General features: G+C 45.3%; 1 protein-coding gene across 2 annotated transcripts in view; it reads right to left on the reverse strand.

Annotated features, from left to right (window-relative positions):
* Positions 1-27,868, reverse strand: part of LOC110502255 (Kv channel-interacting protein 2) — a 96,760-nt gene that overhangs the window by 31,413 nt on the left and 37,479 nt on the right. Inside the window, exon 1 of one of the 2 annotated variants that reach the window (XM_021580154.2) lies at positions 11,603-12,266. The exons of the other annotated variant lie outside the window; for it this stretch is intronic. Within the exon in view, the coding sequence (XP_021435829.1) occupies positions 11,603-11,708 (106 nt within the window). The 5' untranslated portion in view covers positions 11,709-12,266. Of the gene's footprint in view, positions 1-11,602; positions 12,267-27,868 lie in introns of those variants that run through there. 2 annotated transcript variants of the gene reach the window in all.

Here is a 27,868-nt window from a genome sequence, read left to right on the forward strand (position 1 = left end):
CGCCGTCCCAAGGAAGAACTGGAGGCGGCGAAAGCTGAGAGGCGCAAATATGAGGAAGTAGCACGACGGAGCGGATGGAAGCCCGAGAGTAAGCCTCAAAAATTTACTGGGGGGGGGCTAACAGGGAGTATGGCTACGCCAGGTCGCAGACCTGAGCCAACTCCCCCTGTTTATCGTGAGGAGCCAAGGAGGAGACCAGAACCGGTGTTGGAGGTAAGCGAAGCAGAGACTGTGAAGGAGTTAATGGAGAAATTGGAGGAGAGTGAAATGAGGGAGTTGCTGTGTTGGTGCTTTAAATATGATATTCGCCCGAAGGAGCGTGTCGGGGATTTATTGGCACCTGGGTCAGTGCTCTCTACTCGTCCTGAGGTGCGTGCTAGTCAGCTGGTGAAGACAGTGCCAGTCTCACGCACCAGGCCTCCTGTGTACCTCCCTAGCCTTGCATGTCCTGTGCCAACACCGCTCTCAAGATCTCCAGTACGCCTTCACGGTCTAACCCATCCTGTGCCACCTCCACACCCCAGCCCTCCGGTAGCAGCTCCCCGCACTAGGCTTCCTGTGCGTGTCCTCGGCCCAGTACCACCAGTGCCAGCACCACGCATCAGGCCTACAGTGCGCCTCGCCTGTTTAGCGCTGTCGGAGCCTTCCTCCTCTCCAGCGCTGTCGGAGTCTCTCACCTGTTCAGCGCTGCCAGAGCCTTCCTCCTCTTCAGCGCTGTTGGAGTCTCCCGCCGGTTTAGCGCTGTCAGAGCTTTCCGCCTCTACAGCGTTGCCGGAGTCTCCCGCCTGTTCAGAACTGCCAGTTAGCATAGAGCTGCCAGTTAGCATAGAGCTGCCAGTTAGCATAGAGCTGCCAGTTAGCATAGAGCTGCCAGTTAGCATAGAGCTGCCAGTTAGCATAGAGCTGCCAGTTAGCATGGAGCTGCCAGTCTGCAAGGAGCTGCCAGTCTGCAAGGAGCTGCCAGTCTGCAAGGAGCTGCCAGTCTGCAAGGAGCTGCCAGTCTGCAAGGAGCTGCCAGTCTGCAAGGAGCTGCCAGTCTGCAAGGAGCTGCCAGAGCTGCCTGTCTGCAGGATGCCGCCAAAGCTGCCAGTCTGCAAGGAGCCGCCAAAGCTGCCAGTCTGCAAGGAGCCGCCAGAGCTGCCAGTCTGCAAGGAGCCGCCAGAGCTGCCAGTCTGCATGGAGCAGCCAGGGCCGCCAGTCAGCATGGAGCAGCCAGGGCCGCCAGTCAGCATGGAGCAGCCAGGGCCGCCAGTCAGCATGGAGCAGCCAGGGCCGCCAGTCAGCATGGAGCAGCCAGTCAGCATGGAGCAGCCAGTCAGCATGGAGCAGTCAGTCAGCATGGAGCAGCCAGAGCAGCCAGAGCTGCCAGTTAGCAGGGAGCAGCCAGGGCCGCCAGTTAGCAGGGAGCAGCCAGGGCCGCCAGTCAGCATGGAGCAGCCAGGGCCGCCAGTCAGCATGGAGCAGCCAGAGCAGCCAGGGCCGCCAGTCAGCATGGAGCAGCCAGAGCAGCCAGAGCTGTCAGTCAGCATGGAGCAGCCAGAGCAGCCAGGGCCGCCAGTCAGCATGGAGCAGCCAGAGCTGCCAGTCAGCATGGAGCAGCCAGAGCAGTCTGCCAGCATGGAGCAGCCAGAGCTGTCAGTCAGCATGGAGCAGCCAGAGCTGCCAGTCAGCATGGAGCAGCCAGAGCAGTCTGCCAGCATGGAGCAGCCAGAGCTGTCAGTCAGCATGGAGCAGCCAGAGCAGCCAGTCTGTGTCGACCAGTCTCTTCCAGATCTGCCAGTCGTCCAGACTCTTCCAGATCTGCCAGTCGTCCAGACTCTTCCAGATCTGCCAGTCGTCCAGACTCTTCCAGATCTGCCAGTCGACCAGACTCTTCCAGATCTGCCAGTCGACCAGACTCTTCCAGATCTGCCAGTCGACCAGACTCTTCCAGATCTGCCAGTCGACCAGACTCTTCCAGATCTGCCAGTCGACCAGACTCTTCCAGATCTGCCCGTCGTCCAGACTCTTCCAGATCTGCCAGTCGTCCAGACTCTTCCAGATCTGCCAGTCGTCCAGACTCTTCCAGATCTGCCAGTCGTCCAGACTCTTCCAGATCTGCCAGTCGTCCAGACTCTTCCAGATCTGCCAGTCGTCCAGACTCTTCCAGATCTGCCAGTCGACCAGACTCTTCCAGATCTGCCAGTCGACCAGACTCTTCCAGATCTGCCAGTCGACCAGACTCTTCCAGATCTGCCAGTCGACCAGACTCTTCCAGATCTGCCAGTCGACCAGACTCTTCCAGATCTGCCAGTCGACCAGACTCTTCCAGATCTGCCAGTCGACCAGACTCTTCCAGATCTGCCAGTCGACCAGACTCTTCCAGATCTGCCAGTCGTCCAGACTCTTCCAGATCTGCCAGTCGTCCAGACTCTCTCAGATCTGCCAGTCGTCCAGATTCTCCCAGATCTGCCAGTCGACCAGATTCTCCCAGATCCGCCAGTCGACCAGATTCTCCCAGATCCGCCAGTCGACCAGATTCTCCCAGATCCGCCAGTCGACCAGATTCTCCCAGATCCGCCAGTCGACCAGATTCTTCCAGATCTGCTAGTCGACCAGGATCTGCTGAAACCGCCAGCCAGCCAGGTTCTGGTAGTTTCTACTACCTGCCTGGGCTTCCTCTCAGTGCTGAGCTTCTTCTCAGTGCTGAGCTTCCTCTCAGTGCTGAGCTACCCATCTGTCCCGAGTTACCTCTGTCCCGAGCTGTCCCTCTGTCCCATGTTATCATTGTGGTGGGTAACCTATTTAGGGACGTTTAGGAGGGGGATTAAAACTGTCATGGAGTGGGGTCCACGTCCAGCGCCAGAGCCGCCACCGCGGACAGATGCCCACCCAGACCCTCCCCTATAGGTTCAGGTTTTGCGGCCGGAGTCCGCACCTTGGGGGGGGGGGGGTACTGTCACGCCCTGACCATAGTTTACTTTGTATTTTCTATGTTTTGATTGGTCAGGGTGTGATCTGAGTGGGTATTCTATGTTTCATGTCTTGTTTGTCTATTTCTATGTTCAGCCTGATATGGTTCTCAGTCAGAGGCAGGTGTTCGTCATTGTCTCTGATTGGGAACCATATTTAGGTAGCCTGGGTTTCACTGTGTGTTTGTGGGTGATTGTTCCTGTCCTATGTGTCCCTGTGTTCACACTATATAGGCTGTTAGGGTTTCGTTACGTTTTGTAGTATTGTATTGGAGATTCGTGTTTCGTATTATTAATAAACATGGATCGTAAACCACACGCTGCATTTTGGTCCGACTCTCCTTCGTATGAAGACGAAACTCATTACAAAATGTCAGTCTCTCGATGTGCAAAACTGATAGAGACATACCCCAAGCGACTTACAGCTGTAATCGCAGCAAAAGGTGGCGCTACAAAGTATTAACTTAAGGGGGCTGAATAATTTTGCACGCCCAATTTTTCAGTTTTTGATTTGTTAAAAAAGTTTGAAATATCCAATAAATGTCGTTCCACTTCATGATTGTGTCCCACTTGTTGTTGATTCTTCACAAAAAAATACAGTTTTATATCTTTATGTTTGAAGCCTGAAATGTGGCAAAAGGTTGCAAAGTTCAAGGGGGCCGAATACTTTCACAAGGCACTGTACACTAGGTGTATCAAACATTAGGAACAACTTCCTAATATTGAGTTTCACCCCCTTTTGACCTCAGAACCTTGTCAGGGCATGGATTCTACAAGGTGTCGGAAACGTTCTACAGAGATGCTGGCCCATGTTGACGCCAATGCTTCCCACAGTTGTGTCAAGTTGGCTGGATGTCCTTTGGGTGGTGGACCACTCTTGATACACATGGGAAACTGTTGAGTGTGAAAAACCCAGCAGCGTTGCGGTTACTGACACACTCAAAGCGGTGTGTCTGGCATCTACTATCCCCAAGTACAGGTGTGCCAACCTGTAGTGTCATACCCAAGAAAACTAAGAGGCTGTATTCGCTGCCAATGGTGTTTTAACAAAGTACTAAGTAAAGGGTCTGAATACCTACACTACCGGTCAAAAGTTTTAGAACATCTACTCATTCAAGGGGTTTTCTTTATTTTTTACTATTTTCTACATTGTAGAATAAATATAACAAATGATAATCACACTAAGCCCAAACCAGATGGGATGGCGTATCGCTGCAGAATGCTGTGGTAGGCATGTTGGTTAAGTGTGCCTTGAATTCGAAATAAATCACTGACAGTGTCACCAGCAAAGCACCCCCACACCATAACACCTCCTCCTCCATGCTTTACGGTGGGAAATACGCATGCGGAGATCAACCGTTCACCCACACCGCGTCTCACAAAGACACTGCGTTTGGAACCAAAAATCTCCAATTTGGACTCCAGACCAAAGGACAAATTTCCACCGGTCTAATGTCCATTGCTTGTGTTTCTTGGCCCAAGCAAGTATTTTTTCCTTATTGGTGTCCTTTAGTAGTGCTTTCTTTGCAGCAATTCAATCATGAAGGTCTGATTCACACAGTCTCCTCTGAACAGCTGATGTTGAGATGTGTCTGCTTCTTGAACTCTGTGAAGCATTTATTTGGGCTACAATTTCTGAGGCTGGGAACTCTAATGAACATATCCTCTGCAGCAGAGGTAACTGGGTCTTCCCTTCCTGTGGCGGTCCTCATGAGAGACAGTTTCTTCATAGCACTTGACTGTTGTTGCACTTTAAAAAACGTTCAAAGTTCTTGAAATGTTGCGGATTGCCTGACCTTCATGTCTTAAAGTAATGATGGACTGTCGTTTCTTTTCGCTTATTTTGAGCTGTTCTTGCTATAATATGGTCTTGGTATTTTACCAAATAGGGCTATCTTATGTATACCATTCCTATACCAAGGAAAGAAATTCCACAAATTAATGTTTAACAAGGCACACCTATTAATTGAAATGCATTCCAGGTGACTACCTCAGAAGCTGGTTGAGAGAATTATAAGAGTGTGCAAAGCTGTCATCAAGGCAATGGGTGGCTATTTGGTTACTACATGATTCCATATGTGTTATTTCATAGTTTTGATGTCTTCACTATTATTCTATGATGCAGAAAATAGTAAATATTAAAGAAAAACCCTTGGATGAGTAGGTGTTCTAAAACTTTTGACTGGTAGTGTATGTAAACATGATTATTTTTATATATTTTTTTAAACAACTGAAAACCTGTTTTTGCTTTGTCATTATGGGGTATTGTGTGTAGATTGATAAGATTTTTTTTTAAATCAATTTGATAATAATGCTGTAACATAACAACATGTGAAAAAAGTCAAGGGGTCTGAATACTTTCCGAATGCACTGCACATGTATAAAAAAACTGCATTTTTCCTTCTCTCTCTGGTATACCTTCATATACTAAAGACCAGTGATAATTTGCATTGTTAATGCAAAGCCCCATGTAATGTAATGCAAAAAAGACAAAACAAAAGAGATCCCTATGTAATAGACAGCTGTAAATGCACATCAGACTTCCCCAATTTTGTAATTTTTTCATTTTTGTTTTTTAATTGAACCTTTATTTAATGCTAGGGCTGGGGTCCTTTTTTCTCAATTTCCGCCTGACTGACATAAACTTCCTGTTGCTCAGGCACTGAAGCCAGGATATGCATATAATTGGTACCATTGAAAAGAAAACACTTTGAAGTTTGTTGAAATATTAAAATAATGTAGGAGACTATATCACAATAGGTACGGTAGGAGACAATCCAAAGAAAAACAAACCGGAAACTTTTTTGTTTTGAGAGCCCATGCTCTTACAATGGAAAGTGTAGGGAAATAATGAAATCTAGCTCCCAGTATGCAATTCCTTTGGCTTCCATAGGTGTCAGCACTCTATGTTCAAAGTTTCAGGCTTGTTTCTTCCAAAACGAGTAAGAAATATGAGTTTTAGTACTGGGACACACTATTGAAAATTTGTGTTTGGGCGTGCGATGAAGACAAGACGCACCTGCTAATATCGGTTTCCTATTGAACGCACTTCTTTCCGTATGAAATATTATAGTTTGATTACATTTTAGGGTATCTGAGGAGTCAATAGAAATGTATTTTGACTTGTTTTAACAAAGTTTAGCGGTAGATGTTTGGATTCCTTTCTCTGCATGTTGAACGAGTGGTTAACTCAAATCGATGGCTCCAACTAAACTGACGTTTTGGGATATAAAGAAGGATTTTAATGTAACTTGTTGACTCTGAATCAGATTCCCTTTTCTACCTTGTTTTTTTTTGGCTAGAGTACTTGAAATTTCATACATGTGGTCCCTAAAGAGACACCTATGAAGTCGTAGCTCTTTGGTCTCAGGTAAAACAATAGCAATAGGTAGCGTTCATACTTTGTTGTCTTTGCAGATGACAATGCCCAGGTTTGTAAAATCCTCAGTGCAACCCCCATGTCAAACTTCTAAAAAGCCAAATACATGTCAACACGTCCTGTCACACATCAGGCAATTCCTTGGCGATATCTGAGCGTGATTTACCAATCCAAAGCTCACTATAGATTCCAGCCCTTACAGGATTGGCTGTTGATACCTAGCACTACCTACCATGCTACTTGGTGGCATGGAGAGGATCTGTGTCTGCAACACGTGCTCTCACTACTGGTATCCACCCAAATAAAATAAAATGTTATTTGTCACATGCGCCGAATGCAACAGGTTTATACAACAGTAGTATACAACAGTGAAATGCTTACTTACAAGCCCTTAACCAACAATGCAGTTATAAGAAAAATACCTAAAACAATTAGAAATAAAGTAACAAATAATTAAAGAGCAGCAGTTTGTTTAGATGTTCAGTAGTTTTATGGCTTGGGGGTAGAAGCTGTTTAGAAGTATCTTGGACCTGGACTTGGCGCTCCGGTACCGCTTGCCATGGGGTAGCAGAGAGAACAGTCAATGATTAGGCTGGCTGGAGTCTTTGACAATTTTTAGGGCCTTCCTCTGACATCGCCTGGTATAGAGGTCCTGGATGGCAGCATGATTGGCCCCTCTGTAGTGCCTTGCGGATCGAAGGCCGAGCAGTTGCCATACCAGGCAGTGATGCAACCATGCTTTTGATGGTGCAGCTGTAGAACCTTTTGAGGAACTTGAAGCTCTCAACCTGCCTCACTACAGACCCGTCGATGAGAATGGGGGAGTGGTCGGTCCTCCTTTTCCTGTAGTCCAAAATCATCTCCTTAGTCTTGATCACATTGAGGGAGAGGTTGTTGTCCTGGCACCACATAGCCAGGTCTCCAACCTCCTCCCTAAATGCTGTCTCGTCGTTGTTGGTGATCAGACCTACCACAGTTCTGTCATCTGCAAACTTAATGATGGTGTTGAAGTTGTAACTGGCCGTGCAGTCATGAGTGAACATGGAGTACAGGAAGGGACTGAGCACGCATCCAGGGCACGGTTCTAGGCCCTCTCCTCTTTTCTCTTTACACCAAGTCACTTGGCTCTGTCATATCCTCACATTGATTCTCCTATCATTGCTATATAGATGACACTCAACTGCTCTTCTCCTTCCTCCCTTCTGACACCCAGATGGCAACACGCATCTCTGCGTGCCTGGCAGACATCTGAGCTTGGATGTTGGCCAAGAGCAATCTTGACAAAACACCTTCTTCCCAGGAAAGTCCTGCCCGCTCCAAGACCTCTACATCATGGTTGACAATTCCATGGTTTCCCCCTCCCAGAGTGCAAATTAGAGGAAGCTGGTTGGAGAAGCTATAGGAGGACAGGCTTATTGTAATGGCTGGAATGCAATAGATGGAACGGAGTCAAACGTGGTTTTGATATATTTGATAACATTCCATTATTCCATTTCAGCCATTACAATAAGCCCATCCTCCTATAGCTCCTTCCATTCAGCCTCCACTGGTGAAAACAACCTTGGCGTGACCCTGAACAACACCCTGTTGTTCTCTGCAAACATAAAAGCAGTGACTTGCTCCTGCAGGTTTACGCTCAACAACATCCGTAGAGTACAACCTTTACTCACACTAATCCAGGCACTTGTCTTCTCCTATCTAGACTACTGTAACTCTCCATTGGCTGGGCTGTGCCATCGGCTGGGCTGTGCCTTCAAACCCCTGCAACATCCAGAATGTCGTAGCTCGCCTGGTGTTCAACTTTCCTAAGTTCTCTCATGTCTCCCCGCTCCTCTGTACACTTCACTGGCTTCTAGTTGAAGCTTGCATCATCTACAAGACCCTGGTGCTTGCCTACAGAGCAGCAAGGGGAACTGCTCCTCCTTACCTTCAGGCTATGCTCCAACCCTACATCCCAACCGGAGCACTCCATACCATCTCTGGTTTCTTGGCCCTTCCAATCCTACGGGAACAGCAGCTCCCGCTCAGCTCAGCCCAGTCCAAGCTCTTCTCTGTCCTGGCACCCCAATGGTTTAACAAGCTTCCACCTAAGGTCAGGACAGCAGAGTCCCTGCCCACCTTTCGAAAATGTCTGAAACACTACCTCTTTGAAGAGTATCTTAACTCTCACGGTGCGACCAAATTAACATTTCTTTCAAATTCTGTGCACTTTATTGAATAATTTACTTAACAATGGTTTTGCTTGCTTTAACAACTGTGTTACATAAGGAACTGGCTCAAGTGGGCGGGGAAACAAAAGGTGAATAGGCACAGAGGCTTAACATTGCAATGCTTCCGGGGAAGCTTGCTAAACAGACGAAGCCTGTGTAAGGTTTGAGAAGTCAATGAGAGAAGTGAAAAATACTTCCTTAGTTGTTATTTTGCTTGAAATCTAAAGACACAACCTAGATTTGAGCCACTGCCTTAAGTAGTTGCACATGTGATTACTCCAACCTTGTGATATTGATTTTTAAAAAAAACATTATATTATTATTATTATTTTTATCTAACCTTTATTTAACTAGGCAGTTAAGAACAAATTCTTATTTACAATGACGGCCTACCAAAAGGCCAAGGCCTCCTGCGGGGACGGGGGCTGGGATTAAAAATAAAAATAAAATAAAAATATAGGACAAAACACACATCATGAAGATGATGGCTGACAATTACATGCTCCTGACCAATTGTGCTATTTTGTTCATTTTTTTTGCATTGTTTGTTTTGAAACTTATTTTGTACATAATGTTGCTGCTACCGTCTCGACGACTGAAAATAACTTCTGGACATCAGAAAAGCAATTACTCACCATGAACTGGAAGAAGCTTTTTCCTTTAACGAGTCCAACGAGACGTATATACTGCTCTCCCAGGAACAGGCCCAAATCCCAGTCATTTGCGTGAAGAAAAGATGAAGGAAAAGAGGCTGCAGATCGGGCTGCCTTCTGAGAATCCGTAGGCGAGCGAGTAAACTCCCACTGCCTTCCGTTCTACTTGCTAACATGCAATCATTGGAAAATATAATTGATAACTTACGATTATCCTACCAACGGGACATTTACCATATTCTTACCAGCATGTCACATGTGCAACCAGATGGAAAAAAACTAGACCACCTTTACTCCACACACAGAGATGCATACAAAGCTCTCCCCTGCCCTCCATTTGGCAAATCTGATCATAATTCTATCCTCCTGATTCCTGCTTACAAGCAAAAACTAAAGCAGGAAGTACCAGTGACTCACTCAATACGGAAGTGGTCAGATGACGTGGAAGATAGGAATGTTTTGCTAGCACAGACTGGAATATGTTCCGGGATTCATCTAATGGCACTGAGGTGTATACCACCTCAGTCATCGGCTTCATCAATAAGCGACCATATGTACATATCCCAACCAGAAGCCATTGATTAGAGGCAACATCCTCATGGTAGGACAGGTGCTGTATGTGGAGGATGAGGGCTGCAGTAGATATCGTAGATTGGGGGGATTGAGGCCTAAGAGGGTTTTATAAATAAGCATCAACTAGTGAGTATTGCGGTGGGTATACAGAGATGACCAGTTCACAGAAGAGTATAGAGTGCAGTGACGTGTCCTATAAGGAGCATTGGTGGCAAATCTGATGGTTGAATGGTAAAGAACATCTAGCTCGCTCGGGAGCACCCTTACCTGTCGATCTACAAATTACGTCTCCGTAATCTAGCATGGGTAGGATGGTCATCTGAATCAGGGTTTGTTTGGCAGCTGGGGTGAAAGAGGAGCGATTACGATAGAGGAAACCAAGTCTAGATTTAACTTTAGCCTGCAGCTTTGATATGTGCTGAGAGAAGGACAGTGTACCATCTAGCCATACTCCCAAGTACTTGTATGAGGTGAATACCTCAAGCTCTAAACCATCAGAGGTTGTAATCACACCTGTGGGCAGAGGGGCATTCCTTTTACCAAACAACATTACCTTTGTTTTGGAGGTGTTCAGGACAAGGTTGAGGGCAGAGAAAGCTTGTTGGACACTAAGAACGTTTTGTTGTAGAGCGTTTAACACAAAATCCGGGGAGGGGCCAACTGAGTATAAGACTGTATCATCTGCATATAAATGGATGAGAGAGCTTCCTACTGCCTGAGCTATGTTGCTGATGTAAATTGAGAAGAGTGTGGGGCCTAGGATCGAGCCTTGCTGTACACCCTTGGTGACAGGCAGTGGCTGAGACAGCAGATGTTCTGACATTATACACTGCACTCTTTGAGAGAGGTAGTTAGCAAACCAGGCCAAAGGCCCCTCAGAGACACTAATACTTAGCCGGCCCACAAGAATGGAATGGTCTACCGTATCAAAAGCTTTGGCCAAGTCAATAAAAACAGCAGCACAACATTGCTTAAAATCAAGGGCAATGGTGACATCATTGAGGACCTTGAATGTTGCAGTGACACATCCATAACCTTAGAGGAAACCAGATTGCATAGCAGAGAGAATACTATAGACATCGAGAAAGCCAACCAGTTGATTATTGACAAGTTTTCACAACACTTGATGAACAGGGCAAAATAGAAATTGGCCTATAACAGTTAGAAAAGGGACGGAGTGCTTTTGATTTGATGGCCTGCACATGCGCAGTTTGGCACGGGACGACCGTTATACCGATGACGTGTTTCTGCTCATGAGCTTAGCTAGCCAACGTCGCTTACAAGTGTGATCAGGGATTTCTATTGGAGAAGCAGTTTCTGCCTATCTTCATACTGTACTTTCTTTGTTTCTATTATATTTTACAGCATATTTTATGCAGCAAGTTAGCAACAAACTGAAAATAGCTGTTATTTTGATAGGGTCATTAAAGAGAAAATATTAGTGTGCCATTCATCTTCATGACAAATGAATTAATGTTTCTGTATGTTCTCTCTTAATCTATCAATTTCTCTTTCAGTCTGTCAAACCTGACCTGCAGAAATTACGTTGATTTTAGTTGAACTTGCTCTGGTTCTTTTTGTGGGGGCTCAAATCCACATATGGGCTTAAGCCAAAGCTAAAGCCAAAATGGTAGCCAAATAGGCCAAAATGCCAAGTTCTCTGTAGTAGCCACTCAAGGTTAATATCTAGACTTTGCAATATTTTCTACTGATAATAAAGTGTAAGTAAATTTAAATAAAAATAAATAGAAATTGTATGGAATTTGATTAAATACAATAATTTCAGAAATAATAATAACACACTCACCCCTCCCCCCCACACACCCCGTCCATTACCTTCCTCTCCTACAACTTCGAAGAGTCCAAACTGCTCCAGGACTTTGACGAACAGTCCCATCACCACCAGGACAGCTATCATCTCCAGCCCATCCAGACTCAACATCCTGGGGACACGATCTAATCAAAACGGGCCCAGGCCCAGACAAACCCAGTCCCTTGTGTCGGATTACACCTATGTCCTTTGACTTTTTCCCCAAACAGAGCAGTACATCTGCCTGTACCAACAGAGCTAAGCTGGGCCAACCAGATTCATGGTGGGTACACCCAAGTGGTCACCAAGTATCCACAAAAAAATCCCGTTATCCCATAATTTCCTGCAGCAACAGTTGAGAGAGCTGGTTGGATTTCTCTGATCCCTCCTCCAGAACCTGTCCTCTCCTCAGCGCTCGCTCTCCGCTCTCCCCATCCTGGGATCAGATGCCCCCCCCAGAGCTAGAAATAGGTGTCCATACAGCCCCACTAATGTATCAGTCCTGGACTACCATCAGGTAAAAATCCCCCCTTCCTCCTCCAACATCACAGGGAAAGAGTGAAACTCTTCTCCTCTACTCGCTTCCCTTCTTCTTTTCCTTTCTGCTCTTTCCTGTCCTCCACCCCCTGTTTGAGTAAAATAATCCGGGGAAGAGTGCTGTCTGCTAGTCCTTTGGCTGTGTGTGTGAAGGAGAGATGACTGAGTTAGGTAGATGCGGGAGACAGCGGGAGAGAGAGTGAAGGGGAGGCGGGAGAGTTAGAGAGAGAGAGAGAGACAGGGAGGAGAAGGAGGTATGCCCAGTGATATTACTTTCATTGATTTGCCAAATGTGGTTTCCAAGGTAACTGGCTGAAAATGTTTGGGAGAACCAAACTCGACAACATGCATGACTACAGAAACAACATTTAATCTCGCTTTTAAAGAAATAACTATTTCACTACGACAGAAATAACGGTTTAACTTTTTAATAAATAAATAAATAAATGTCTAGTTAGACGTTTTTGTCAGTCTCAATACACTCTCTTGCAGTATGCAGTAAACCTCTACCGAAATAATGAATGCAGTATTTCATTATCTAGGTTACGTAAACACCAACACAAATTCCCTTCAGTATTAGCTTGAGGAGAAACAGCAACAGATGCATCTTAGCAAAGAGTGGGTGGAGGCAACAGTTAGATGGAGGAGCACTGGTAAAATTGAAAGGCTTAGACTGATGTTTAATCAAAACAATGAATCACAAAGATGGACCCAATCACAAGAAGGTAGAGACAGATCCAGAGTACCAGACTAGTATTTCACTACATTGCAGGGGGAAAGAGGAATGGAGTGAAACAAATAGAGAGTGGATGAGAGCAGAAAAAGATTCAAGAAAGAAAATAAGAGTGAAAGAGAGAGATGAGAGGGTCACTCCTCCCCACTTGTGAGTGTAACTCTAGCTTATTCATTTCTGTATTCTCTCCTAGACCAGGGTTTCCCAAACTCGATCCTGGGACCCAACATGGGTGCACATTTTGGTTTTTGCCCTAGCACTACACTGCTGATTCAAATAATCAAAGCTGAATGACAGTCAGTTATTTAAATCAGCTGTGTAGTGTTAGGGCAAAGAGCTCTTCTCCCATGCTTTGTGAATACAGAAAGCATCCCATTGCTGGTCAACTAAAATAAAATGCAAATAATAAATATATATATATATATATATATATATATATATATATATATATATATATATATATATATATATATATATATATACAGTTCCTTCAGAAAGTATTCAGACCACTTGACTTTTTCACATTTTTGTTATGTTACAGCCTTAATCTAAAATGTATTACATAAAACAAAAATCCTCATCAATCTACACACAATATCCCATAATGACAAAGCAAAAACAAGCTTTAATTTAAAAAATAAATAATTACCCGATATAAATAATTATTCAGACCCTTTGCAATGAGACCCTGAAAATTAAGTTCAGGTGCATCCTGTTTCCATGTTTCTACAACTTGGAGTTCACGTGAAGTAAATTCAATTGATGGGACATGATTTGGAAAGGCAAACACCTGTCTATATAAGGTTCCAAAGTTGACACTGAATGTCAGAGCAAAAACCAAGACGAGGTCGAAGGAATTGTCCATAGAGCTCCGAGACAGGATTGTGTTGTGGTACAGATCTGGGTAAGGATACCAAAAAAACGATGGTCACTCTGAAAGAGCTCCAAAGTTCCTCTGTGGAGATGGGAGAACCTTCCAAAAGGACAACCACATCTGCAGCACTCCACCAATCAGGCCTTTATGGTAGAGTGGCCAGTTGGAAGCCACTCCTCAGTAAAAGGCACCACAGCCCGTTTGAATTTTGCCAAAAGACACCTAAAGACTCTCTGACCATGAGAAACAAGATTATCTGGTCTGATTAAACCAGATTGAACTTTTTGGCCTGGATGCCAAATGTTATGTCTGGAGCAAACTTGGCACCCTCCCTAAAGTGAAGAAAGGTGGTGGCAGCATCATGCTGTGAGGATGTTTGTCAGTGGCAGGGACTGGGAGACAAGTCAGGATTGAGGAAAAGATGAACGGAGCAAAGTACAGAGAGATCCTTGATGAAAATCTGCTCCAGAACACTCAGGACCTCAGACTGGGGTGAAGTTTCACCTTCCAACAGGACAACGACACTAAGCACACAACCAAGACAACGCAGGAGTGGCTTCGGAAAAGCTGACCACGACTCCATTTTGTTGCTTCCTGCCTACAGACAGAAACTAAAACAAGAAGCTCCCGCGCTCAGGTCTGTTCAACGCTGGTCCGACCAATCTGATTCTACGCTTCAAGACTGCTTCGATCACGTGGATTGGGATATGTTCCGCATTGCGTCCAACAACAACATTGACGAATACGCTGATTCGGTGAGCGAGTTCATTAGAAAGTGCATTGATGATGTCGTTCCCATAGCAACGATTAAAACATTCCCAAACCAGAAACCGTGGATTGGTGGCAGCATTTGCGTGAAACTGAAAGCGTGAACCACTGATTTTAACCAGAGAAAGGTGACCGGAAACATGACCGAATACAAACAGTGTAGCTATTCCCTCCAAAAGACAATCAAACAAGCTAAGCATCAGTATAGAGACAAAGTAGAGTCACAATTCAACGGCACAGACACAAGAGGTATGTGGCAGGGTCTACAGTCAATCACGGATTACAAAAAGAAAACCAGCCACGTCACGGACCAGGATGTCTTGCTCCCAGGCAGACTAAATAATTGTTTTGCCCGCTTTGAGGACAATACAGTGCCACTGACACGGCCCGCAACCAAAACCTGCGGACTCTCCTTCACTGCAGCCGACATGAGGAAAACATTTAAACGTGTTAACCCTCGCAAGGCTGCAGGCCCAGACGGCATCCCCAGCCGCGTCCTCAGAGCATGCGCAGACCAGCTGGCTGGTGTGTCTACGGACATATTCAATCAAACCTTTTCCCAGTCTGCTGTTCCCACATGCTTCAAGAGGGCCACCATTGTCACTGTTCCCAAGAAAGCTAAGGTAACTGAGCTAAACGACTAAACGTAGCACTCACTTCCGTCATCATGAAGTTCTTTGAGAGACTAGTCAAGGACCATATTACCTCCACCCTACCTGACACCCTAGATCCACTCCAATTTGCTTACCGCCCAAATAGGTCCACAGACGATGCAATCTCAACCACACTGCACACTGCCCTAACCCATCTGAACAAGAGGAATACCTATGTGAGAATGCTGTTCATCGACTACAGCTCAGCATTTAACACCATAGTACTCCCCAAACTCGTCATCAAGCTCGAGACCCTGGGTCTCGACCCCGCCCTGTGCAACTGGGTACTGGACTTCCTGACGGACCGCCCCCAGGTGGTGAGGGTAGGTAACAACATCTCCACCTTGCTGATCCTCAACACTGGGGCCCCACAAGGGTGCGTTCTGAGCCCTCTCCTGTACTCCCTGTTCACCCATGACTGCGTGGCCATGCACGCCTCCAACTCAATCATCAAGTTTGCGGACGACACTACAGTGGTAGGCTTGATTACCAACAACGACGAGACGGCCTACAGGGAGAAGGTGAGGGCCCTCGGAGTGTGGTGTCAGGAAAATAACCTCACACTCAACATCAACAAAACAAAGGAGATGATTGTGGACTTCAGGCACCCCCCTATCCACATCGGCGGGACAGTAGTGGAGAGTGTAGTAAGTTTTAAGATCCTCGGCGTACACATCACGGACAAATTGAATTGGTCCAACCACACAGACAGCGTCGTGAAGAAGGCGCAGCAGCGCCTCTTCAACCTCAGGAGGCTGAAGAAATTCGGCTTGTCACCAAAAGCACTCACAAACTTCTACAGATGCACAATCGAGAGCATCCTGTCAGGCTGTATCACTGCCTGCTAAGGCAACTGCTCCGCCCACAACCGTAAGGCTCTCCAGAGGGTAGTGAGGTCTGCACAACGCATCACCGGGGGCAAACTACCTGCCCTCCAGGACACCAACACCACACGATGTCACAGGAAGGCCATAAAGACCATCAAGGACAACAACCACCCGAGCCACTGCCTGTTCACCCCACTATCATCCAGAAGGCGAGGTCAGTACAGGTGCATCAAAGCAGGGACCGAGATACTGAAAAACAGCTTCTATCTCAAGGCCATCAGACTGTTAAACAGCCACCACTAACATTGAGGGGCTGCTGCCAACACACTGACTCAACTCCAGCCCCTTTAATAATAGGAATTGATGTAAATTGATGTAAAATATATCACTAGCCACTTTAAACAATGGTACTTAATATAATGTTTACATACCCTACATTACTCATCTCATATGTATGTGTTTATACTGTACCCTATATCATTTACTGCATCTTTATATAATATATGTGTCACTAGCCACTTTAAACTATGCCACTTTGTTTACATACCCTACATTACTCATCTCATATGTTTATACTGTACTCGATACCATCTACTGCATCTTGCCTACGCCGTTCTGTTCCATCACTCATTCATATAGCTTTATGTACATATTCTTTATCCCTTTACACTTGTGTGTATAAGGTAGTAGTTTTGGAATTGTTAGGTTAGATTACTCGTTGGTCATTACTGCATTGTCGGAACTAGAAGCACAAGCATTTCGCTACACTCGCATTAACATCTGCTAACCATGTGTATGTGACAAATACATTTGATTTGATTTGATTTAAGTCTCTGAATGTCCTTGAGTGGCCCAGCGATAACCTGGACTTGAAACCGATCAAACATCTCTGGAGAGACCTGAACATAGCTGTGAAGCGATGCTCCCCATCCAACCTGACAGAGTTTGAGAGGATCTGCAGAGAAGAATGGGATAAACTCCCCAAATACAGGTGTGCCAAGCTTGTAGCTTCATACCCAATAAGACTCGAGGCTGTAAACACTGCCAAAGGTGCTTCAACAAAGTACTGAGTAAAGGGTCTTAATATTTATGTAAATGTTGTATTTCTGTTTTTTTAAACAGTTTTCTGCTTCATCATTATGGGGTATTGTTTGTAGATTGATGAGGGAAAAAAACAATGTCATCCATTTCATGATGAGGCTGTAACGTAACAAAATGTGGAAAAAGTAAATGGGTCTGAATACTTTCCGAATGCGCTGTAAATGTGATATTTCAGTTTATTTTATTTTATAAAGGTGCAAAAATGTCTAAAGACCTGTTTTTCCTTTGTCATTATGGGGTATTGTATGTAGATTGATGAGGGGGGGAAACTATTTAATACATTTTAGAATAAGGCTGTAACGTAATAAAATGTGGAAAAACTCTAGTGGTCTGAATACTTTCCGAATGAACTGTAACAGCACTGGTAAAGCATTTCTCTCAATTCAATGCACGGGGCTGTATAGGCATGGGAAACATAAGTTTACATTATCCAAAGCAAGTGAAATAGATAATAAACAAAAGTGAAATAAACAATACAAAATGTACAGTAAACATTACACTCACAATAGTCCCAAAATAATAAAGACATTTAAAATGTCATAGTTTGTCTATATACAGTGCTGTAACGATGTGAAAATAGTTAAAGTAAACAGGGAAAAATTAATAAACATAAATATGGGTTGTATTTACAATGGTGTTTGTTTTTCACTGGTTGGCCTTTTCTTGTGGCAACAGGTCACACATCTTGCTGCTGTGATTGCACACTGTGGCATTTCACCCAATAGATATGGGAGTTTATCAAAATTGGATTTGTTTTCGAATTCTTTGTGGGTCTGTGTAATCTGAGGGAAATATGTGTCTCTAATATGGTCATCCATTTGGCATCAGGTTAGGAAGTAGCTCAGTTTCCACCTCATTTTGTGGGCAGTGTGCACATTGCCTGTCTTCTCTTGGGAGCCATGTCTACCTACGGTGACCTTTCTGAATTGCAAGGCTATGCTCACTGAGTCTGTACATAGTCAAAGCATTTTGGGTCAGTCACAGTGGTCAGGTATTCTGCCACTGTGTACTCTCTGTTAAGGACCAAAAAGCATTCTAGTTTGCTCTGTTGTTTTGTTAATTCTTTCCAATGTGCAAGTAATTATATATATTTCTTTCTCATGATTTGGTTGGGTCTAATTGTGTCGCTGGTCCTGGGGCTCTGTGAACAGAGCCCCAGGACCAGCTTGCTTAGGGGACTCTTCTTCAGGTTAATTTCTCTGAAGGTGATGGCTTTGTTAATTGCTTCCTTTTAGGTGGTTGTAGAATTTAACGTCTCTTTACTGGATATCGGCCTAATTCTGCTCAGCATGCATTATTTGGTGTTTTAAATTGTACACAGACTCTCTCTCTCTCTCTCTCTCTCTCTCTCTGTGTGCATGCTGGGAGTGTTTGTAGTTGAGAAGCAGTGATGAGGGCTCTGTTCTTACTTACTTTCTTGCTTCTTTATTTTGACTTTTTTTTCCCAAAAAATGTTTTTGTATGGTGTGCCATACGGTGTACTAAACTAACGCACTGTTAGTTTAGTGGTACCCACTGTTTTTGTAATAGCGTGTTGTGCGCGAAGGCTTCGCAGCCTAGTGCGGAGGAGACGCTGTCGTTAGGGCATGAATTCAGGTGTGTTCCTGAGAATGGGGTTAAGGTGGAGGAGGTTCTGCTCATGGTCAGTGAACAGGTAGGAGCTGAATGTATGCGTTCTGCATCCAGAATGAACAAAGCTGTGGTTGTGCTGATTGCAAGGGATGTCTTGGTGCCGATTTCTTCTTTCTTCTTCTTTTTGCGAATCTGCCTCCGTTTAATACGGACGACCAAATCAGGAAAGAGCTGAGTTGTTTTCGTAAGTTTTTCTTACATTCGATTTTCGTGTACTGTCGGCAGGTGTTCAGGCTGATGCCGTTAAACATGTTGCTTCATTACGGAGGCAACTGTTCATGTTTCTGAAAAACAATTAGCAACAATTAAATGCGCATTTCAAAGTGAGGCACGGGGAGGGGCTTTACGCAGGTTTGCCAGCACAGATAGTCTACGGTGTTTTGAGTGTGAGGATTTGGGGCTTAAGAGCTTTGCATGCCGACATATAGGCCGTGGACAAGGTGAGGGTACAAGCGCCAGTGGGTTAAATTGAGGTCAACGTGCAGGGGGCCATGAGACGCAGGCAGCAGAGGCTGGGCCTAGTCATGCTATATGTAGATGGTGGTGTAGATTAGGCTGGGTCTAGTCATGCTGTAGATGGTGGTGTAGCTGAGGCTGGGTCTAATCATGCTATGAATGTGTAGCTGAGACTGGGTCCAGTCATGCTACGGATGGTGGTGTAGTCCAAATTCGTCTTTTCTGTCAACAGTATACAGCTCTCTCATCCTCAGAGGGCTCCAGGCTAACTTAGCTGAATTACGTAGGGACCTGGGCAGTTTTTTCCAGGTTAAAGCAATGGGAGAACTTTTAAGAACTAGGTTCTCCATGTTTCATGAGATGGATGCTCCCAGCTCCTTCTTCTTTGGTTTAGAAAACCGATCGTTTGACCCAAGGGTATGCATTGTCTACAGTTGTGGTGGGGGAGATGCAGGAGCGGACTGTGGAGTTTTATACTGAGTTGTATAGGACAGAACTGTGCGATCCTATGTCTGCTCAGGTTTTGTGCTCCAATTCATCCCTGACACAGATGGATGAAATGGACATTTCCCTGTTGTCCCATGAACTGGCAGAGGCCGTAACCCAGTTGTCCCCCACCGTGCACCTGGGATCGATGGACTCCCAGTGGAGTTTTATTCTGGAGAATAATTGGACTGGACTTCTTTTGTGTGTTGAGTGAGCGCGTCAGGGTAGGAGAGTTGCAGATGAGCTGTCGTCAGGCGGCCCAAGAAAGTAGACTCGTGTAAATTTAAGAACTGGAGGCCTGTGGCATTGCTCTGTGCGGAATTCAAAATATTTGCCAAAGTCCTTGCTAACAGACTAAAGTCCCATCTGGACTTTATAGTACAGTGCAAAAGGATCAGACATATTGTGTACCAGGACGCTCAATCACGGGCAACCGGTTCTTAATCAGGGACATGTTGGACTTGCCGAGAGTTGGACTGGTCTCTTTAGACCAAGAGAAGGCTTTTGATAGAGTGGACCATGAGTGTCTGTTTAATGTGATGTCTGCGTTTGGGTTTGGGGAAAGGTTTTGTCCTGTGTGAAGATGTTGTATGCTGGGGCATCATGTATGATCAAGGAGGGAGGGGGGCTCAGTAGGCCAGTCTCGGGGAGGCGGGGCATTAGACAAGGATGCCCTCTATCGGCGCAGTTAAATAAACTAGCCATTGAGCCTTTTTTAGGCCTGCAACGCTGGAGACTGCGGGGAGTGTGCTGGACAGGCATGGGTGTGTTGACAGGCATAGCAGTGTCGGCATATGCAGTTGACATCTCTGTGATGGTCAGGGATGGGCAGGACATGCAAGCACTAGAGACTAGTCTGAAGGTGTATGAGGGAGCTTCATCAGCTAAGGTGAACTGGGGTAAGCTCTGTTAGGTGTGTCTTCCAGGGGGTTTGCAGTGGGGTTGTAAAGGGCTTAACATTTTGGGGGTGTACCTGGGCTCTGAGAGGAGGGTCAGGAAGAACTGGGAGAGGCTGTCACAGGCAGTGGTGTCAAGACTGGCCAGGTGGAGGTGGCTCCTGTCCCAAGTGTCATATAGAGGGAGGGTGCTGATAATCAACAACCTGGCGGCATCCTCCCTGTGGGATAAACGGTCTGTCCTCAACCACCCCGCTGGTCTGCTCGTAGACCTGCAACGCAAGCTGGTGGATTTTTTCTGGTTGGTCCATCACTGGCTGAGGGAAGCATTGTTGTACATGTTCTTCCACGAAGGAGGACAGTACCTGGTGGAACTGGAGAGCACGGTGGCTGCTTTCAGACTAAATGCGGAACAGAGACTGCTGTACCATACTTATGTCGCCTTTGAGGGAACCAGCATGCGCGCTGCTGAGGAGAGCTGGCGGATTAGGGTTGGACCGGCAGCTGTTCCTCATGAAGCTGGAGAGGCTGAATACAGCAGGTCTCTCTGACTTTTACTTTGTGGTGCTGAGGGCCTAGCAGCTGCTAAGGCCCAAACAAGAGGAGGGTGTGGAGCCTGGGCTGTGGGTGTGGCCTATCTTCCACAACCCAGCCATCCTTTTGAGATCGGTTCAGTTGGCCACCCTACAGAGGTGACTGATGGCATCGGGTTTACTAAGGCTGGGTGACCTGCGGCTGCTGGGGGAGGGTTGGAAAACCCTGGAAGTCCTGGAACAACAAGCAGGCTGCTGGAGAGATAGGCTGCTGGAGAGATTCCTGTGGGAGGTCCAGGAGGCACTGTCTGAGCCAGTAAGGGGGGTATTTGAGCAGCCAAGATGTTGCGCAGCCAATGTTTCTGCCACTGCAGGTGACGGCAGAGACTGGGGACTGGCAAGGGGGTCTGGAGGACTTGTTAGAATTTAACACTCCGGGCCTCAGGCAATTTGAGGGGGTTGGAGGTAAAGCCCTCTACAACCTCTGCGTTAAGGTGAGGAACATTAGGAGCTTAACAGGAGTGAAGGCACATCAGTGTCAGGGGGTATGTGGGGTGGAGAGTAAGGTGAGTTTTAAATAGAGGGGGCTCTATGAACTCTCGGTATCAATGAGGTCAGCGGACCTCCAGAGGGTTCTACATGGAGCCCTGGCCACTAACAGCTGGTTAGCACGGGTCGACCCGGGACTTGGACAGGGGTGTCCTTTCTGTGCCATGAGTGAAACTGTGCGTCAGGTTAATGCCATTACTGTTTCTGTTGGAATGTCTGTGTGCGAGGTTGCGGGTGGAGTTTACTGTTGGGATGTTTATAATGGGGCACAGGTATTCGAAGAAGGAAAAGGCCAAATGTGTGTTGTTGAATTTTCTGTTTGCTCATGCGGAGTTGGATTTTTAGCTAACAAGGAGGAACAGAGTCAAAGGTGGAGGGATAACAGACCCTTTATTATTATTTAATGTGATGGTCTCTGCACACATTCGGGTGGAATTTGAGTTCTATAAAATGATGTAGAAGTGGTGTAACGGCCGTTGTTGGTGGAAGAAGGTGAGGACCAAGGTGCAGCATGGTATGTGTCCATATTTAATAAAATGAACACGGAAATAACAAAAATAACAAAGAGAAACAACCGAAAACAGTTCTGGCTGGTGCAGACACACAACAGAAAACAATCACCCACGAAACACAATAGAAAACAGGCTACCTAAATATGGTTCTCAATCAGGGACAACGATTGACAGCTGCCTCTGATTGAGAACCATACCAGGCCAAACACAGAAATAACAAATCATAGAAAAACTAACATAGACAACCCACCCAACTCACGCCCTGACCATACTAAAACAAAGACATGACAAAAGAACTAAGGTCAGAACGTGACAAGTGGTGAGGTTTTGGTTATTGTGATGTGTGGCGTTGTTTTATGTCGTGGGGTAGAGTGCAAGGTGAGTATGCAGCACAGAAGCTATTTGATTTTGAAGGGGGGTGGGTCGGTGGGGAGGTTTTAATCAAATTAAATGAGGATATATCGTTAAAGAAAGAGAAAAAGTCTAAAAAGTGTGTCTCTCTCTCTCTCATTTCAATGCCTTTCTACTTCCCCCTCTATATGTTTGTGAGTCATGTCTGTGTTGTTTGTTTACTAGAGTCCCTGCACTAGACATCTCATTAATATGATGGCTTTCTCAGCAGTACACAACACCAGGGAACACCACAGCATAACATGCCGACTTAGCCTGTCCTTGGTTGACACACTACAGGTGGGCATACAATATGACAGGGAACACAATCTGACATAACTGCTGATATCTGTGGGGGTTTGACAACAAAACAAACACCATGCTGTAACCTGTTCCTCCAGTCGATGTTGACAGTAATGTATATGTCTGTAATAAGCACAGGCTACTTTCAAAAACATGCTAGCCTCCTGTCGGCACACACACATGCACGGACACACGCATGGACACACACGCACGGACACACGCACACGCACACACGCACACGCACACACACACACACACACACACACACACACACACACACACACACCCCTGGAGGAACGTTTGTTAGAGATGACTCTTGGATGTATTGATCAGGTGTCATCTACTAAGCCAGGGATGAGAGGAGAGAGAGGGAACAAGGGATTATTTAATAACAATTACTGTGTAAATGAACGTGCACAATGTAGTCATGTATGTCAAAGTGTGTCAAATATGTAAGTTGAACACAATTGTATGTTAAAAGCACTGTTTGTGTGTGTGTGGGTATCCCTAAACTTGCCAACAGACAAAGAGCTGTTAAAGGATCAGTGGTTCACCGATCAGTGCTTGATGGGCTCTGCAACAGCCAGGGTGGTGAGTAAAGAAACAATACTTTTTTCAGAGAAAGTTTCTTTAGGAACATCAGGCGACGTCCTAAAAACGTCTTTAGGGACGTCCCCGGAACAAGCTGGGAACTAAACATAAAAATTCCGGTGGACCATGACAGAACGTCCTATGTTTTATCCATTATTGGACACAGGAATGTTCTTGCGACGTCTCCACGAAATGTGTCTAGAATATTAATATCTTATATTCTGAGAACATGCATTGCAATCGTGTTTTGTGTATGTTTGGTGTGACGTTGATGGAATATTCTCCTAACCCTCAGAAAACTGGACACATGAATGTTCTTGCAATGTTCCCATGAAACGTGTCTAGAATATTAATATTAAATAGTCTGTGAACATGGTAACCATGTTCTGGGTATGTTCAACATTAAGGGGAATGGTCTCTTGGAAACAGTCCTTGCACATCATTGGACCATTCCTATGAAAACGTTATCTAATGACCGAATAAGGCTCGTAAGGGAACGTTCTCTAAATTTGTGAGAACGTTTGTTTTTTGCTGGGTAAGGTCTGATGACATTGTAAGTGTCAGGGAGAGAATGACAGAATGAGGAGAGGAAAAACCATCCCTACTTTATTACCCTCCAGGACCTCTTTTCTCCTGCTAAATTCTTCACCTCATTCTATCTGTCAGCTGGTAAATTGGCCTCACAGATGTGTTCTCTAGTTGTATAATCAGCTCTCCTCCCTCTTCTCCTTCATTCGCTCTCCTCTCCTCTACTCTTCTCCCCTGATCTTCCTCTCTCTCTCGTCTTCTCCCCAAACATCCCTGGTCATCAATACACAATTATACACAGGGCCAAAGCCAAAGCTATTGATGTAGTATAAAAAAGCCAATACTATGAACACACACACACACACACACACACACACACACACACACACAGTGTTGCTATTTAATTCACCATTCCACTAGGCAAGTGAGGAGTGACACAGTCTCAGTGAATTAAGAAACATCACCTCAGAGAGTTCATCTAACTAGCGCTAAACAACACACACAGCTTTCACTTAGCCTTAGCGCCTACCGCTCTAACCCTCCATACAATAATGCTGTTATCAAATACACTCAGTCATCTGTCAGGATGAGGTACAGAGTGGCGTGGGAGGCAGAGGAGGGGACACAGAAACACAAAAAACACACAAAGACCATCAGAAAGATGTTTAAACGCGCACACACACACACACAGCCCATCAAAACCAAACACAGCCTATTATAAATGAAGAACAGCTTGTCCTTGTTATAAAGCTATCTGAAGCCTTGGTAGGGAATGAGATAGAGGGGACAGGCAGGTCTGGCTGTTCCTGTTATTTCCGAGGCGTATGGATAACTGCTGCATTCATACACTGAGCTGGGATAACTAAAACTAATGAGCTCCATTCAATACTCACTCCACTCCATATTTGTTTAGTCGTATATTTTGAACCTCTTTCTCTCTTTCTCCCTCTTGATCACTATCAACAGGCCAAATTATATTCTCTACAGCAGTGCTTAACTTGTCAATCGGGAGGTGTGAGTGGGGTGACCTGGAGAGCTCTGACGTACCGGAACGCATGAGAAAAAAATATCACCTTTATAATAAAGCATTGCATGCGTATCATCACATTTGCTACCTCACAACTACCTAATACAAACAAATCTAAGTAAAGGAATGGAATATGAATATATACATATACATATATGCTTGGCCATATCAGTTGGCCTCTTCTAGATCTCTGACTTTCCGACCTGAAGATCACTGACGTCATGATTCGACCTTGTTTTTTTCAGAGTTCCCAGTTGTCATGAAAGCACAAATGGAAATGACAGGCTACTTTGACACTGACAAACTGAGAATCTGAGGTCAATGAAAATGACCTTGCCTTGAAACCATCTATAGCCTCGGCCTAGGTCATCGCTATCTCACCTGACGTCATCGCCACCTCACCCGCTATTAAGATAACCTTCGGGCCAACTGGGGGCCCAAGGCTGGTTAGGAGACACCGCAACTGTGATGAACTGTGAGAATATTAGAGTAGCACTGTAATTCATGAATCATATGCTGTCTGCTGCTGTTCTTATCTCTTTCCCTTTCTGTCTTCTACAACTCTCTCACCACCTCGTCTTTCTTCCTCGTTTTATAATGCACACCACGTGTGCATTGAAGTACAGATTGAACTTGTTTGTATAATATTACAATTATCAGAATTATAATGCATTTATGTATTTATGACACCTGGATAATGAACTTCTTTCAATAAAGCGCTTCACATTCTCCACTGGTTGAAATTAAGTATCTCATTGAAATACTACACCTACATTCAACTACATTCAAATCAAAATCAAATCAAATTTTTATTTGTCACATACACATGGTTAGCAGATGTTAGTGCGAGTGTAGCGAAATGCTTGTGCTTCTAGTTCCGACAATGCAATAATAACAAGTAATCTAACTAACAATTCCAAAACTACTGTCTTGTACACAGTGTAAGGGGATAAAGAATATGTACATAAGGATATATGAATGAGTGATGGTACAGAGCAGCATAGGCAAGATACAGTAGATGGTATCGAGTACAGTATGTACAAATGAGATGAGTATGTAAACAAAGTGGCATAGTATAGTATAAAGTGGCTAGTGATACATGTATTACATAAGGATACCGTCGATGATATAGAGTACAGTATATACGTATGCATATGAGATGAATAATGTAGGGTAAGTAACATTTATATAAGGTAGCATTGTTTAAAGTGGCTAGTGATATATTTACGTCATTTCCCATCAATTCCCATTATTAAAGTGGCTGGAGTTGAGTCAGTGTCAGTGTTAGTGGTGGCTGTTTAACAGTCTGATGGCCTTGAGATAGAAGCTGTTTTTCAGTCTCTCGGTCCCAGCTTTGATGCACCTGTACTGACCTCGCCTTCTGGATGATAGCGGGGTGAACAGGCAGTGGCTCGGGTGGTTGATGTCCTTGATGATCTTTATGGCCTTCCTGTGACATCGGGTGGTGTAGGTGTCCTGGAGGGCAGGTAGTTTGCCCCCGGTGATGCGTTGTGCAGACCTCACTACCCTCTGGAGAGCCTTACGGTTGAGGGCGGTGCAGTTACCATACCAGGCGGTGATACAGCCCGCCAGGATGCTCTCGATTGTGCATCTGTAGAAGTTTGTGAGTGCTTTTGGTGACAAGCCGAATTTCTTCAGCCTCCTGAGGTTGAAGAGGCGCTGCTGCGCCTTCTTCACGATGCTGTCTGTGTGAGTGGACCAATTCAGTTTGTCTGTGATGTGTATGCCGAGGAACTTAAAACTTGCTACCCTCTCCACTACTGTTCCATCGATGTGGATAGGGGGGTGTTCCCTCTGCTGTTTCCTGCTGTTTCCTGCTGTTTCCAGTGTCCTCAGAGTAATTATGAAGGGAGTTAGATATGGATCTTTTTTTCTGTATATATGAATTACAAAACAATCATGTTTCTAGTCTATTGCATAGTTACAATATGTAATCATTGATGTCCCAGGGGCAGGAGTGGTAAACACTGTTGAAGTGTATAATTGTAATACATACATGCAGACAGAGCATCATTCAAATAATGGAGTTTGATATGACTGAAAAAGAATGTCTCAGAGATTCCTACCTGAACCACACCTTTATTTGCCAGGGAGAGTACATGATCAGCGAATACATTTAATGTACAGGCTACAGTGCGTGCTACAGACAGAAACTAAAACAAGAGGCTCCCACGCTGAGGTCTGTCCAACGCTGGTCCGACCAAGCTGACTCCACACTCCAAGACTGCTTCCATCACGTGGACTGGGAGATGTTTCGTATTGCGTCAGATAACAACATTGACGAATACGCTGATTCGGTGTGCGAGTTCATTAGAACGTGCGTTGAAGATGTCGTTCCCATAGCAACGATTAAAACATTCCCTAACCAGAAACCGTGGATTGATGGCAGCATTCGTGTGAAACTGAAAGCGCGAACCACTGTTTTTAATCAGGGCAAGGTGTCTGGTAACATGACCGAATACAAACAGTGCAGCTATTCCCTCCGCAAGGCTATCAAACAAGCTAAGCGCCAGTACAGAGACAAAGTAGAATCTCAATTCAACGGCTCAGACACAAGAGGCATGTGGCAGGGTCTACAGTCAATCACGGACTACAGGAAGAAACCCAGCCCAGTCACGGACCAGGATGTCTTGCTCCCAGGCAGACTAAATAACTTTTTTGCCCGCATTGAGGACAATACAGTGCCACTGACACGGCCTGCAACGAAAACATGCGGTCTCTCCTTCACTGCAGCCGAGGTGAGTAAGACATTTAAACGTGTTAACCCTCGCAAGGCTGCAGGCCCAGATGGCATCCCCAGCCGCGCCCTCAGAGCATGCGCAGACCAGCTGGCCGGTGTGTTTACGGACATATTCAATCAATCCCTATACCAGTC

The sequence above is a fragment of the Oncorhynchus mykiss genome, chromosome 23, assembly GCF_013265735.2.
Source record: "Oncorhynchus mykiss isolate Arlee chromosome 23, USDA_OmykA_1.1, whole genome shotgun sequence".
Taxonomy (NCBI): domain Eukaryota; kingdom Metazoa; phylum Chordata; class Actinopteri; order Salmoniformes; family Salmonidae; genus Oncorhynchus; species Oncorhynchus mykiss.